The 15,415-nt window shown below is 35.4% G+C and overlaps 1 protein-coding gene across 1 annotated transcript in view; it reads left to right on the top strand.

Moving 5' to 3' along the window:
• Window positions 1–14,457, top strand: part of LOC135195841 (synaptotagmin-15-like) — a 682,485-nt gene extending 668,028 nt beyond the window's left edge. Inside the window, 2 exon segments of the mRNA XM_064222358.1 lie at window positions 757–895; window positions 12,367–14,457. Coding sequence (XP_064078428.1) covers window positions 757–895; window positions 12,367–12,491 — 264 coding nt within the window. The 3' untranslated portion in view covers window positions 12,492–14,457.
• Window positions 14,458–15,415: the final 958 nt, after the last annotated feature.

Raw genomic sequence — 15,415 nt, 5'->3', positions numbered from 1 at the left:
CTAGCACATATTAGTTCATGGAATATAAATGATCCAAGAAAAAAAACAGAGACTTTCTCAAGTACAAGATAGAGATAAATGTATTTCACTTAAGAACACTTTGAATTTAATTAGAATACCCTAAACCTCACCGATCTACGCCATTAACAAGGAAAAAAGAAGATGGAGGATCTAAGAATAATTTCTTTAACAATAAGTGATGGTTGATATGTAATAAATATTACTTTATTAAGGAAATATATTATTTTGTATCTGTAGTAACATATTAGTTAAAGGGCATGAATAAAAAACAATAAGGACAGTTACCTGTGTTTTTTCCAGCTTTGTCACATACTTTTCTTCCCTTCATTTCTTCTTTTGGCTTTGTTGTTGTAATTCTTTCTTCAAATGAATATCCACCATTTCAGTAACAGCTACAATTCTACTAATCCCCTTTCCATGTTTTTTTCATTGTAAACCGTTTCATCTATGGCTATGTCTCGAGAACTGAATCAGTCAAATTTATTAGAAACAATTGTATTTCCACAACATACTTATGGATCACATTTTGGGATCGTCTTATTATTCAGTTTCACCACGAGAAAGTTGAGCTTCAGAATGATATTTCTTAAAATATTCTCAGTTAGCTATGTCATGAAATACTTTCAGATCAGTCAGTCATTTTCTTGTAAAACCTGAAGCTTTATTTATATTTATTTGTGTAGCCTCTACGAGCGGATGGAAACAAAAGTATCCATATAATGTCTGTCATTGCAGATGAACAAAACCAAGAAAACAGCCGTGGTTAAGGGCACTGATTCCCCAAGCTTCAATGAGAGCTTCAACTTCAAGGTGGCTCCAGATGCTTTGGACACAACTGCTGTTTGCATCCATATCACAGCTGGGAAGAAATCAGGTATCCATCACAAGACATTTCAGTCTCCCTTCTATTAGATGTTTTCTGTAATTAGTAAAGGCATCTTGCCAGATGTTAATATCAAAATTGTCAGTGTCAGAATATTTGATTTTAAAGTATTGAACATCAAATATCTAAAGTATCTTGGTGCCCTTTAGAATAATGTCTATGAAAACGTGCTGTATAATGCTGAATAACATTAGGCTTTATGAATGTAGTCGTAGGAAACATCATTGGGCTATTACGTTACAACTTAAAATGTCGAGGTGAACAGACATTCTGTAGCATTTACACTCAGGTATTCCTATGTTTCATATAAAAAACATGAGGAACTAGTTAATCGTTAATGCTGTATTATACGAAAGATTTAACATTTTATTTTCTAAGTGGAATTCAAGTGTCTGAATAAGAAGTGTAATTTGGATCAATTTTAAAAAAAACTTAAAGGTCAAGATATTTCCTCTAGCTCTAATAGTTTCATTGATGAAAATGATGAATATTTTTGAGACAGGCATTTGAACTGGATTTCATTATTATTATTATTATTATTATTATTATTATTATTATTATTATTATTATTATTATTATTATTATTCAGTAGATGAAGCCTATTCATATGGAACTAGCCCACAGGAACCATTGACTTGAAATTCAAGCTTAGAAAGAATATAGGCACCTCAGTAGCGTGATCGGTTTGGTCTTGGCTGCCACCTCGGTGGCCGCGAGTTCGGTTCTCGGGCATTCCATTGAGGTGTTAGAGATACGTATTTCTGGTGATGGAAGTTCACTCTCGACGTGGTGCGGAAGTCACGTAAAGCCGTTGGTCCCGTTGCTGAGTAACCACTGGTTCCATGCAACGTAAAGACGCCACACTAGTTCCTCATGTTTTTTATCAAAAAAATACAAATATAGATTAATGAATTAACAAATAGATAAAAATGTATTAAAATGCAAGGAGAGTAGTATTAAAGTAGTTATGTTCCAATTGCTCGACTTCTTCTGGCAGTCTGTTTCACAGTCGAAATGTAAGAGGAGTAAAGGCCGTCTGGAACTGAGAAGTAGTTCGACAGCGAGACACATTTACTAAAAGGAAGGAGATTTGAGCAAATTATCTGGATAAAAATCCAAAATAAGGAAACAGATTACAGTATCTCGTAAAGGGAAAGAATTACTAACTAATGGCAAACCATATGTTTGTCCTGAAGCGACAAGAAATTACGCCAGAATAATCAAGTTGGTATTTCTAAAGCAGATGCCAAACAGTTTTTAACTGACCCTTGAAAGTTCAGATGATTTTGTCGTGTATATTAGAAATGAAAAACATTTGTATTTGAAAAACAGTCATGGAATAAAAGGTTCATCTCGAAAATAACATCATTTCTGGTGGCTGCTTAAAATATAGATACCTTAAGCAATAATATAGCGTTAGTAAATCTGTATTATGTCCAAACTGATTTCAAAGCCATTTCAGTTACCGTCGTGTGATAGTTGAAAGTTGTTATACATTATTATTAATATTTGATTACTGAACTGTATTATTCAGTGAAGCACAATGACTTGAGATTTGTCGTCATTTATGCAAAGTAAAACACATGAGAAGACATCATGAATCCCATTGCCACTTTCTGTCTCAAACAGGTCAGGGAAATAAACTCTGTGCCAAGATTAATTCTCTCTCTCGTAGTAGCCATCTTGCTTGGTGAGACGTACCCGCGTGAAGTCACAATAATCAACAGATATCACAATTTTAACATACGACTAGAATTTGAGAAATATCTAGAAGTGTTCGTGAACTATCGGTGATAAGATTAGTGTGAAAATAGTAGGATAAAACGTCTTCTAAGTTAGTTTTATCAAGTGTAAAACTATAAATCAGAACAAGATGGCAGTAAGTTCCAACTGCGGGAAAAGGTGGCGTAATTTGGCGTGTCTAGCAGATTCGCAATATGATGAGTAGCAGGAAGGGAACTGGCATTTCTCATCTATGAAATCAGCAACAGTCCTAACCAAAAGATACAAAAAGCATTCATAGATATATTAGAAGGATATATCCTTCAAACTGGAACAAATCTAATGAAAACATCTTGAAATAATTGAAGAAGTTCCAATAAAATCCAAGTGGTCAAGAGACTCATAAAGAAAATATACATAAACCAACATATTCCGACAAAGAAAATGAATAAGGTGAATCTTGTGAATATCCTAATTGATGCATTAGGAAAAAGAATGCCAAAAGCATGCAAACTGTGTAAGGTTTGGTATAGCATAGTCAATCCACAAAACCTAATCAGAAAATGTGCTGCATGCAACATTCCGACCCATCCACAGTGTGCTGAGGTAATACAAGATTTGAGAAAAGATACAAGAATTTTTTGTTCACATGTCTATCATGGATAGACAATGTTATTAAATCAAGATGAATGTACAAATAGTTGAGGATGAAGAAGAAGAGGAAAGAGGAATGAAGAAGAAAGAAAAACAAAGAAGAAGAGGAAAACGGAAGAGAAGTAAACAAAATGAAATTGACAGAAAAAACCAAATAAGGAAAACAAAGAACCAAGATAAAGTTATCGGATGCAAGATATTCTCATTGATATACATATGAGGCAATAAATGGGGGCAAAAAAACGCGCCATACCTACGAAGAAATAAATTTCGATATGACAACAGAAAAGCAAATCCCGAAGAGGCTCTACCCAGATCTATACAATGACGGGAAAGATGGAAAAAATAGACAAGAAAGACAAAATCTGCAACCTTTTGAAAAGAGGGAATTGCGATTTGGAGAAAGATGTTACTACAAACATCCTAAGATATGTCAAAACTATGAAATATAGGTAAATGTGCATACCTTAGATGGATATGGGGGATGATTGCAGAGGATCTGCATCCAAAAAATATGTAAAATTTAAAAACCTAAAAAGAAGGAAAAGGATGTAAGTTCGCAAAAAATGCAAATATATGCACCCTGTAGCCATGAATCATAATCAAATAAATAACCAACCAAGTAATAAAATCCAAAATCAAAGAATAAACAAATAAAATAAAGAGAGAAATCAAGAATATCAGGTAAAAGAGAAAAGCAAACCACCAATGAGATATGCAGAGGTGTCCAGCAAAAAATTTCAAAGCATCAGCTCCGAAATTCTACTCAAGAGCTAATAACTGTATTTATTATGCAAGAGGATATTGCAGAAACGGAGAAAATTGCAGATTCAGACACAAAATTAATAATTATGATGAAGGAAGATCAAATATTATGGAAAAGTTGGATTTTTTAATGTCAGAATTTCTTAAACTGAACAAAAAAGAACAACATACCAGAACAGGAAAGAGACATGGGAAAATCCTTATTACTACCAGTATTAAATGAAGGAGAAAACACGCAAACCATCATAGTGATGAATGCGCAGGGTTTAGTTACGAGTAACTCAAAAAGAAAAATAGAGTACTTAGAAGAACTAACCCAAAATGAAAAGAAAATAGATATAATGAATATAAGTGAAACCTGGTATTCCCAAGAGACTGGGAATGATGATCAAATAAAAGTTTCCAAACTTATAGATCAGATAGAAAAAATAGGAATCAAGGGGGAACCGCAATATATGTGAAAGACAAAAACAACAAGGAAAAATATATGAGAAATATAGTAACTCAGAATGTGAACTAATAGCGGTAGAATTTGAATCTGAAAAATTGATGAACATAGTAATATATAGACCTCCTAATACTAAAGAGTTTGACTTAATAATTGAAAAATTGGATGATATATGTAGAATCACAAGGCTCTGGGACTATTCTCCTCTCTGCTGAACTTCAACTTTCCTTTCCTATAATGGAAGAACGAATTAGGATATTGTGGTTGTACTTATATACAGTATAAAAAATAGAGAGTAATAGTAGTGCAGAAGATAAGAGGCAATTTGAAAAGCTATTAGATATGCTACTAGAATACAACATTCAACAAATAAATCACCTGCCAACAAGAAAGGAAAATACTTTAGACCTAGTATTTGTGAACGAGATGAATTATGTTAAAGAAATAATAGTTTATAATGCGAGTATTTCAGACCATAATGTCATAGAATTAACAGTTCATTCCAAAGCAAGTGAAAACTAGAGATAAGCAAGAAATGAAAAAGTGGGAAGAAAGGATATGGAAAATACAACTTCTACAGTAAAATATAAAATGGTCAGAAATTAATGAGAATTAAACAAAGATTGGGATAACATTTTCGTAAGTGATGACAATAAGGGTAAATACGGAGATATTATATAAAAATATTGGAGATAATATGGAAAAATATATACCGAAGAAGAAAAGTAAACATCATTCATGCATACCAAGAGACAGAAGGATCTTGTTCCAGAAAATCAGAAAATGGAAAAAAGGTCTTGCAAAGAAAAAAATGCATGGAAAGTTATAGACTAAAAGTAAGATAGAAATGCAGAACAAAAGATTATACAATCAAAAGAAAATGAAAACGGGACTTGGAAGAAAAAACCCTATTAAATATCAAGCAAAAAACCCCAAACTATTATACTCATATGCGAAGAAGATGAATAAAAGAAGAATAGAATAGGCCCTATGAGAATTGAAGGAGATTAACGAATGAAAAAAACAAAGGAAATTTGCAAACATACTGGCAGAACGATATAAGAGAGAATTCACCCCTAGAATAGATAATGAGATAATGATATAGAAGTAAGGGATGAAATAGTGAATATTTAGCTGACATAGATATTAATGAAGCTGATATTGTGCAGGCTATTAATGAAAATTAAAAATGGAGCTGCTGCAGGCCAGATGGAATTCCTGCTATTTTGTTAAAGAAAGTATTCATTCTATCGCAAAGCCACTTGCAATATTATTAAGACAAAGTGTAGATACAGGCAAGATATATGATGAGCACAAATTAGCATATATTACCCCTACTTTCAAAAGTGGATCAGACTAGAGGCAAGTAATTATAGGCCTGTGAGTCTAACATCACATATTATGAAGTGTATGAAAGGGTAATGAAGAAAAAATTTATTTATGAAACATTTAATAAAAAATAATTTGTTTAATAAAGGACAACATGGTTTCGTACCCGAAAAAGTACACAAACCAACTGTTAGTCCACCGTGAAAACATATTCAAAAATATGAAAGCGGAAATGAAACAGATGTGGTTTATTTAGACTTTGCAAAAGCTTTTGATAAAGTAGACCATAATATATTAGCGAAGAAAATTAGAAAACACATATCGTGGATAAAGTAGGAAGATGGTTAAAAGAATTTTTACACAACAGAAAACAGATAGTTATTGCAAACGACGAGAAATCGGATGAAGCCAAGGTAATATCCGGTGTGCCGCAAGGTACGGTGTTAGCTGCAATACTGTTTGTTATTATGATTGAAGACATAGACAATAATGTTGGAGGATTCGGTAGTGAGTAGTTTCGCAGATGACACAAGAATAAGTAGAGAAATTACTTGTGATGAAGATAGGAACGCTCTACAAAGAGACCTTAACAAAGTATATGATGGGCAGAGGTAAATAGGATGGTATTTAACTCTGATAAATTTGAATCAATAAATTATGGAGACAGAGAAAGAAAGCTATATGCATATAGGGACCTAATAATGAGACCATCACAATAGGAAGCAGTTAAAGACCTTGGTGTGATGATGAATAGGAACATGTTTATGCAATGATCAAATAGCAACTCTGTTGGCAAAATGTAAGCAAAAATGGGAATTTTTGTTAAGGCACTTCAAAACAAGAAAGCTGAACACATATTATGCTTTATAAAACATATGTTCGTAGTCCACTTGAATATTGCAATATGATATGGTACCCACACTATCAAAAGGATATTGCACAAATAGAGAGTGTACAAAGGTCCTTTACAGCTAGAATAGAAGAAGTTTAAGGACCTAGTCTACTGGAAAGACTACAATTCTTAAAATTATATAGTCTAGAAAGGAGAAGAAGAACGCTACATGATAATTCAGGCATGGAAACAGATAGAAGGAATAGCAGAAAATATCATGGAAACTAAAAATATCAGAAAGAGCAAGCATAGGTAGATTAATAGTGCCCAAAACTATGCCAGGAAAAATAAGGAAAGCACACAGGACATTAATCCACTACGCACCAGCATCGATAAATGCAGCGTCTATTCAATGCGTTGCCAGCTCATCTGAGGAATATATCAGGAGTGAGCGTAGATTGTGTTTAAGAATAAGCTCGACAAATATCTAAACTGCATCCCAGACCATCCAAGATTGGAAGATGCAAAATATACCGAAGATGTACTAGCAACTCTCTGGTAGGACATTAGAGGTGCCTCACACTGAGTGACCTGGGGCAACCCGAACAAGATGTAAGGTCCCCCCCCCCCCCCCCCCCCTGTAAGGTAAGGTAAGGCCGTTCAGTTTAATTGAACGAAAACCTTGCAACGAATCGATCTTTTGGTACATTTGTGATTCCGTTTATCATTTCTTTTTCGTTGGCCTACTTTCCTATTACAAAGCAACTCCTGATGATGAAGGAGATTGGTTTTTTCTCGCCATTTGTTAGAGCAACTGACCGGAGCAGTTCCCATTTTCTTGTCATTTGTTGGAGCAACTGACCGGAGCAGTTCTCATTTTCTTGTCATTTGTTGAAGCAACTGACCGGAGCAGTTCCCATTTTCTTGTCATTTGTTAGAGCAACTGACCGAAGCAGTTCACATTTTCTTGCCATTTGTTAGAGCAACTGACCAAAGCAGTTCGCATTTTCTTGCATTTGTTAGAGCAACTGACCGAAGCCAGTTCACATTCAATTGTCATTTGTTAGAGCAACTGACCGAAGCAGTTCGCATTTTCTTGTCATTTGTTAGAGCAACTGACCGGAGCAGTTCACATTTTCTTGTCATTTGTTGGAGCAACTGACCGGAGCAGTTCCCATTTTCTTGTCATTTGTTAGAGCAATGACCGAAGCAGTTCATTTTTTTTCTTGCCATTTGTTAGCGCACTGACCGAAGCAGTTCCATAATTTTCTTGTCCTTTTTTGTTGAAGCCAACCTGACCGAAGCAGTTCCCATTTTCCTTTGCCATTTGTTTGAGGCAACTGACCGAAGCAGTTCCCATTTTCTTGCCATTTTTTTAGAGTCTACTCCGAAGCAGTTTCCCATTTTCTTGTCATTTGTTAGAAGCAACTGACGCGAAGCAGTTCCCATTTTTTCTTGCCATTTGTTGGAGCAACTGATCGAAGCAGTTCCCATTTTCTTGTCCATTTGTTAGAGCAACTGACCGAAGCAGTTCCATTTTCTTGCCATTTGTTTGAGCAACTGAGAAGCAGTTTTCCCATTTTCCTTGGGGGGGCCATTTGTTGAGCAACTTTGACCGAAGCGTTCACATTTTCTTGCCATTTGTTAGAGCAACTGACCGAAGCAGTTCACATTTTCTTTGTCATTTGTTAGAGCAACTGACCGGAAAGCAGTTCCCATTTTTTCGGAAAGCAGTTGTCCATTTGCCTTTGTTAGAGCAACTGACCTGAAGCAGTTCCCATTTTCTTGCCATTTGTTTAGAGCACTGACCGAAGCAGTTCCCATTTTCTTTGTCCATTTGTTAGAGCACTGACCGAAGCAGTTCACATTTTCTTGCCATTTGTTAAGAGCAACTGAACCGAAGCAGTTCCCACATTTTCTTGTTCCATTTGTTAGAGCAACTGACCGAAGCAGTTCCCATTTTTCTTGCCTTTTTGTTAGAGCAGTTCATTTTGAAGAAGCAGTTCCCATTTTTCTTGCCATTTGTTATAGCAACTGACCGCGAGTTCAGTTCCCTCTTCCCTTTTCTTGCCATTTGTTGAGCAACTGACCGAAGCAGTTCCCATTTTCTTTGCCCATTTGTTAGAAGCACTGACCGAAGCAGTTCACATTTTTTCTTGTCATTTGTTTAGGAGCAACTGACCGCAACCCATTTTCCCATTTTCCCTTTTTTTGCCATTTGTTAGAGCAACGGACCGGAAGCAGTTCCCATTTTCTTTGCCATTTGTTAGAGCAACCTTTTGACCGAAGCGTTCCCATTTTCCTTTTGCCCATTTGTTTAGCAACTGACCGAAGCAAGTTTTTCCCATTTTCTTGCCTTTGTTAGAGGGCAACTGACCAAAGCAGTTCACATTTTCCTGTCATTTGTTGGAGCAACTGACTGGAGTAGTTCCCATTTTCTTGTCATTTGTTTAAGGAACTAACCAGAGCAGTTCCCATTTTCTTGTCATTTGTTAGAGCAACTGACCGGAGCAGTTCCCATTTTCTTGTCATTTGTTAGAGCAACTGACCGGAGCAGTTCCCATTTTCTTGTCATTTGTTAGAGCAACTGACCGGAGCAGTTCTCATTTTCTTGTCATTTGTTGGAGCAACTACCGAGCAGTTTCTTCATTTTGCTGTCATTTGTTGGACACTGACCCGGAGCAGTTTTCATTTTCTTGTCATTTGTTGGAGCAACTGACCGGAGCAGTTCCCATTTTCTTGTCATTTGTTAGAGCAACTGACCGGAGCAGTTTCTCATTTTCTTGCCTCTTTTCCCATTTTGTTGTTAGAGCAACTGACGCGGAGCATTTTTCCGCATTTTCCCTTTTTTGTCTTTGTTGGAGCAACTGCCGGAGGCGAGTTTTCATTCTTGTCATTTGTTGATGCAACTGACCGGAGCAGTTCTCATTTTCTTGTCATTTGTTGAAGCAACTAACCAGAGCATTTCCCATTTTCTTGTCATTTGTTAGAGCAACTGACCGGAGCAGTTCCCATTTTCTTGTCATTTGTTGGAGCAACTGACCGGAGCAGTTTTCATTTTCTTGTCATTTGTTGGAGCAACTGACCGGAGCAGTTCCCATTTTCTTGTCATTTGTTAGAGCAACTGACCGGAGCAGTTCCCATTTTCTTGTCATTTGTTTTGGGAGCCACTGACCGAGCTTTTCTCATTTTCTTTGTCTTTGTTAGAGCAACTAACCGAAGCAGTTCGCAGTCATTTCCTCGATTGGCTAGCGAGGATTCACAACCGTCCTCAAAATAAGTATTGTTCTAATTGGTCAATTAATTCTAGTCTGGATCTGACTGCAAATTACGTCCAGAGGTTCTGACGCGCCCTCCTTCCCTGACCCACCCTACCCTGTTATCCTGGAATTTTCATCTATGCGGCCAGTTGTACACTTTTTCAGTCACTATTATCCACAATGAGCGAACACTTTATGGAACCAACTTCAGAGTCTTTTAACTTGTGAAGATGAACAGCAAATCAACACAAAGAGAAAGTTTTGACGTTGTACCTGGTTTCCAAAAATAAAAATTAGTAATGAAATGAAAAAGTAAAAACAAAATTATTCAGGTCACATTGATCAGTCTTTAATGAATTCTAATTCAGTATCTGGAAATGGTTCCCGTCTAGTTTTCATATCATCCAGTGAAAAAAAATCGAAAACGTTATTTGATGGACATACAAAAAAAATCTTATGTCATTATTTTTACCATTAATTAGTGTAACGAGCTTACTGGGTCACATTTGGACGTATCTCTGCTGCTCGAACAAAGGATTTTTTTTCTTGGTGAAGTCCAAATATATGTAGCATAGTAAATTTAAAGAAGCTTGACTACTAGATAAAAGAAGACCAACCAGAAACGATGAAAAGAAAAAAATAGTTCTGAGGTTAGAATTTTTACTGGTTTTATGGAAAAAATGACAAATTAGAAAATCAAACCTCACGAGATTACCCTCCATTAGAGTAAAAACATGCTGTGATAAGACTACCCTAAAAAAAAAAAAAACACACACACACACACAAAATTATTGTTGATTTAACAAATTGCAACAGGAAAATTTAGGATCGTAAACAAACGAACCAATGAATTCTTGAAGCTCATAAATTAGCCATTCATCTCTCACGCACCGAACAGATTATACAACCTATGTCTGAAGCAGTGTGAAAATACCACGATTGTTCAAAGTTAGCTGATACCTCTTCGTGCCAGTGTTATTTCACTAACTAATGGATAAGACGAATGTTATGAGGTCGGTTCCCTTGGAGGAATTTCTTTGTGTCTTGTGGAACCTTTGCAGGAGCTCGCTGATTGGTTGTAAGGATTCCTGCACCCGATTGAAAATGAATGTTTTATTTTATGGCTCTGGACTTTAAGACTTTCCATTTTGCTACTGTTTAATTGTTTGCAGTATGCTATGAACTTTCGAACTTGCTTGGCGATATTTTGAAAACAGAGAGAGAAACTGCTCGTGACCTGGGAAATCATGCCTGAGGCTTTTTTATAAGCGCTATTCAGGTACTTCGATATATATTCCTTTTGAATATAAAAGCATTAGCAATATCAGTACAGCGGCAAGTGTCTTGTTCAGACATTTACAGGGAAGAGTAACTTCGACAATCTCTTTAAAATATAGAAAAATGCACGATAACGTCAGTATAGTCTAGTCAGTTTAAGATTTCATTGTAATTTAGAAAATTTGAATTATATATATATATATATATATATATATATATATATATATATATATATATATATATATATATATATTGTAGCTCGTTGCTCTTTCATACCAAGTAAACATTTATATGCAGGAATGATTGGCATCATTGCCTAAAACACAATACATATATATATATATATATATATATATATATATATATATATATATATATATATATATATATATATATATATATATATATATATATATTGTGTTTTAGGCAATGCTGCCAATCATTCCTGCATATAGATGTTTTCTTAGCATGAAAGAGCAACGAGCTGCAAAATAAACCCAATTGATTTTGTTATTACATCCTTTTTTTGCAGTCTTTCTTCTAAGCCATTATGGTCATTATCTCCATTCGTTTCCCATTGTAATCTCAGCCACTGATACAGAGAGGAATGAGTGTTTTCCAACTTTTGTATCTGGGAAGGATTTAATGTTTTCCCATACATACGTCAAATAGTACTAAGGTAGAAATGCCTCCCTGTCGCTTCTCTAGAAAGAAACTGAAGATAAATCCCATTCATAACATTTGGATGATGTCTGTTATTTGTGTTTATCTACTAATGTTTGTTACTCCTTTCACTTTTCTAAAAGATTTATAATATCCTAACGGCTAGTTTTAGTTGAATATTGATTTGTATTAAACATAATTAGAATTGAGAGAGTTGCATGTTCCTTGCTATATCAAAAGTAGATTCCATTGTAAAGTTATTTCTTCACGAGTAATAGGTTGTACTACTATGTATTTCCGAAACAATTAGGTGATCCTTTTAAAAGATGCATCTATAGTTCTTTGTTTTAGACTTTTGATATCTTCACAAACAATAGGTTGTACTATATACTTACTAAACAATTAACTGATCCTTTCAAAGATGCGTCTAATAGCTCTTTGTTTTAGACTTTTGATTTTTATTTGGCAAAAGTCAAAGATCTCCGTAATCAATATTGTTTACGTTTTACAGATAACGTCGTCGGCCGGGTGCAGCTGGGCTCGTTCATGTTCTCGCGGGGCAAAGCTCTGGAACACTGGGAGTCGATGCTGGCCAGAAAGCGCGAGCACGTCAAGCAGTGGCACGCGCTCTCCTAAATCTCCCCACGATGGATAATCAATCACCCAATACGGACATTAGATCTCTCTCTCTCTCTCTCTCTCTCTCTCTCTCTCTCTCTCTCTCTCTCTCTCTCTCTCTCTCTCTCTCACCAACTGTCAACAATGGACGGATATCACTTTTAAATTATGTTTAGGATCTTTCCAAGATAGTAACCCCTAAGAGTTTTTGGGGGTCGTTTTCTATGACTCATATTTCTAGGGGGTCGTTTTCTATGACTCATATTTCTAGGGGGTCATTATCTTTATGATATTTGCAGCCTTTTGTTAATGTTTTTACGGTCATCCCCAACGGGTTTGTACTATACACGTCGCAAAGGTTAAAACCCCATTTGGGTCACTATCTAGGAAAGATTCATAAATGATACTTTTTGAACATAAAAAAACACATTTTCCCCTAATATAAAAAATTGAACATAGTTTCCTCGTCCTTCATCTTCCTTTGTCAGACAAGAAAGTTGGTCTTCACTTAAGACTAACAGCTTTGCTTCTCAAACCCTTGTTATTGTCAGTACCTGGGAGAGAAGATGCGTGAAAATTACTCACAGTGTAGATCATAGTGTAGAGGTCTTTTAAATTCATTTCTCCTTACGACATCTCCTCGCGATGGCTTAATTTCTTGGTATTTTAGCATCAGTAACATATCTGAACGATAAAAAAAAGTTCAATCAGGTTATTTTTCAACGCCTGGTTATTCCTCGTTCACCCGATTTTCTTTACTTTTCCTAACTTTCCTAAGTTCGTACATAGACTTACGATAAGAAATTCAGCTGAAAAAACAAATTGTTAACTACCTTAGCAATGATTTGGGAGCGTGAATTTGACAATAATACTCATGTTTGTCACAGCACCAGGCAGTAAATGCCGAGTTGATGTGTAGCTGAAAATTCAGCATTGTCTATTTTTTTGTCCAAAACAAACGATCAGTTTCCAGCGCCCTCACAGAGAAAGGGCTGCTTTGATAACTGCTTCTTTCGAGAATTTATATCTTCTTCAATTCGACAACTGAAGCCGTCTCTCAGAAAAATATTTTAGACTTTCGTGGGTTGGTTTAGATTATCATAATTATAATCATTATTACTATAATTACTTCAGCAGACGAGACCTATTCACAAGGAACAAGCACACCAAAGGGGCCATTGACTTGAAATCCAAGCTCCCAGAGAACGTTCGTTTCAACTTCCCACCGCAGACCCCACACTGCAGCAGTAACTGTTCATGATAAAGTGCCAGTGATTTGTCATCGCTCTGGTGGAGATCAAGCCAGTTTTGAGTCAGCACAGGATCTTGGCCATGTTTAGGTCTCAAAGGGAATAAGAGGCCTAGTGGGGAGTTATGGACTCGGCCTTGCCGACGGAGACGATTTTACGTACGAATTTCTGAAAGGTTTGGAGCTACCGTACATTTTCTTGGATGTAGAGACTTAACATATATAGTAATTATCAATGTTTTTAATAATTGATATTTATTTCGTCACCAATTATTCAGTTTCTCTTCCTTCAATATAATTCTTAGAAATAGCGTAGGTCTTATTTAGCCATTGGTAATACAAATAAGCCATTTTAATTTTTCTTGCTCCCTCACAAATAGCAATTAAGTATGTTCAAAACAATAGGTGCAAATTCAGTATGAATTATAATGGTCACTGGAGACACTACTCTGATTTCCGAAAATTTCTGTTTTATTTCTTTTTATCTGGAAGAAATCTGTGTATTCTTTCATCATCTATAAAAAAAAGATGCCTTTTGTGTCTCCCAAATCGGATCTTTCCTAGAAAGTGACCCCAGAAAAGGTTATAGGGGTCGTTTTTCTACGGTCATCCCCAAAAAGCCTATAGTACTAAACACGTCACAAACGTGGATACATATCGGGTTAAAACCTGTGAGAGTCGCTATCATTGGCGCCTGCACATAGGGGCAAGAGGAAACGCTTGGGCACCGGAAAAATGTATATATACATACATACATACTATATATATGTATGTATATATATATATATATATATATATATATATGTATATATATATATATATATCTATATATATATATATATTATATATATATCTATATATATATATGTATACATTCAACTACATCTTTCTTTTCCTTGCATTTTACAATATATTCTTTCAGTTTAAGTAAATTAAATGCATCATTATGTATTGTGTAATATTTGTATACAGTATTGTAACAGCGCTGTTCTTTCCAGAAATATTTGAATTCAGCTGAACAGTATAGGGAACTATTGATATAGTCAATCTAATATTGTATTTTTTTCTTTATCGCATCTTGCTTTACTTAAATTATTGGCATCGCAGTAATATATATATATATATATATATATATATATATATATATATATATATATATATATATATATATATATATATATATATATATATAAAATTTGCTCCCTCTTGGAAAATATGTTGCGAACGCTCATGGTCACTATGTAGGAAAGATCCCCCAAATCTCAAAGACCTCTGCACAAATCGTGTCAACTCCCTCATCACAGCTGTGAAAAAACAAGTTGAATTCTGGCTACAGAATAACACATTCACATCTCTGTTGGAATAGTACCTCTCTACTTACCGTTACGTCCCGACCTTCTACATCGGTTTAGTGCTCTTCTCTCTTTTATAGAAAGGACTTGGAAGAATCGTGTGGTGCTGCTTGAAGCGCGTCCTCACACTTTAGACTTCGTGATTTAGAATTTATCATGACACCTTTGTCTTTACCTAGCAATCTGACAGAACCGATATACACACATGCCTTTTACACGATGCCTATAAATGCTAGTTGTGTGACTTCCCAGGGCCTTGTGATGACCACATACTCATAGATGTTCGCAAGTATGTAGTTGCAATACGTGAGACCAAAGCTGAATATGCTGCATTAGTCTAT

This window comes from Macrobrachium nipponense, chromosome 16, assembly GCF_015104395.2.
Source record: "Macrobrachium nipponense isolate FS-2020 chromosome 16, ASM1510439v2, whole genome shotgun sequence".
NCBI lineage: Eukaryota > Metazoa > Arthropoda > Malacostraca > Decapoda > Palaemonidae > Macrobrachium > Macrobrachium nipponense.
This window is presented reverse-complemented; position numbering and strand designations above follow the sequence as displayed.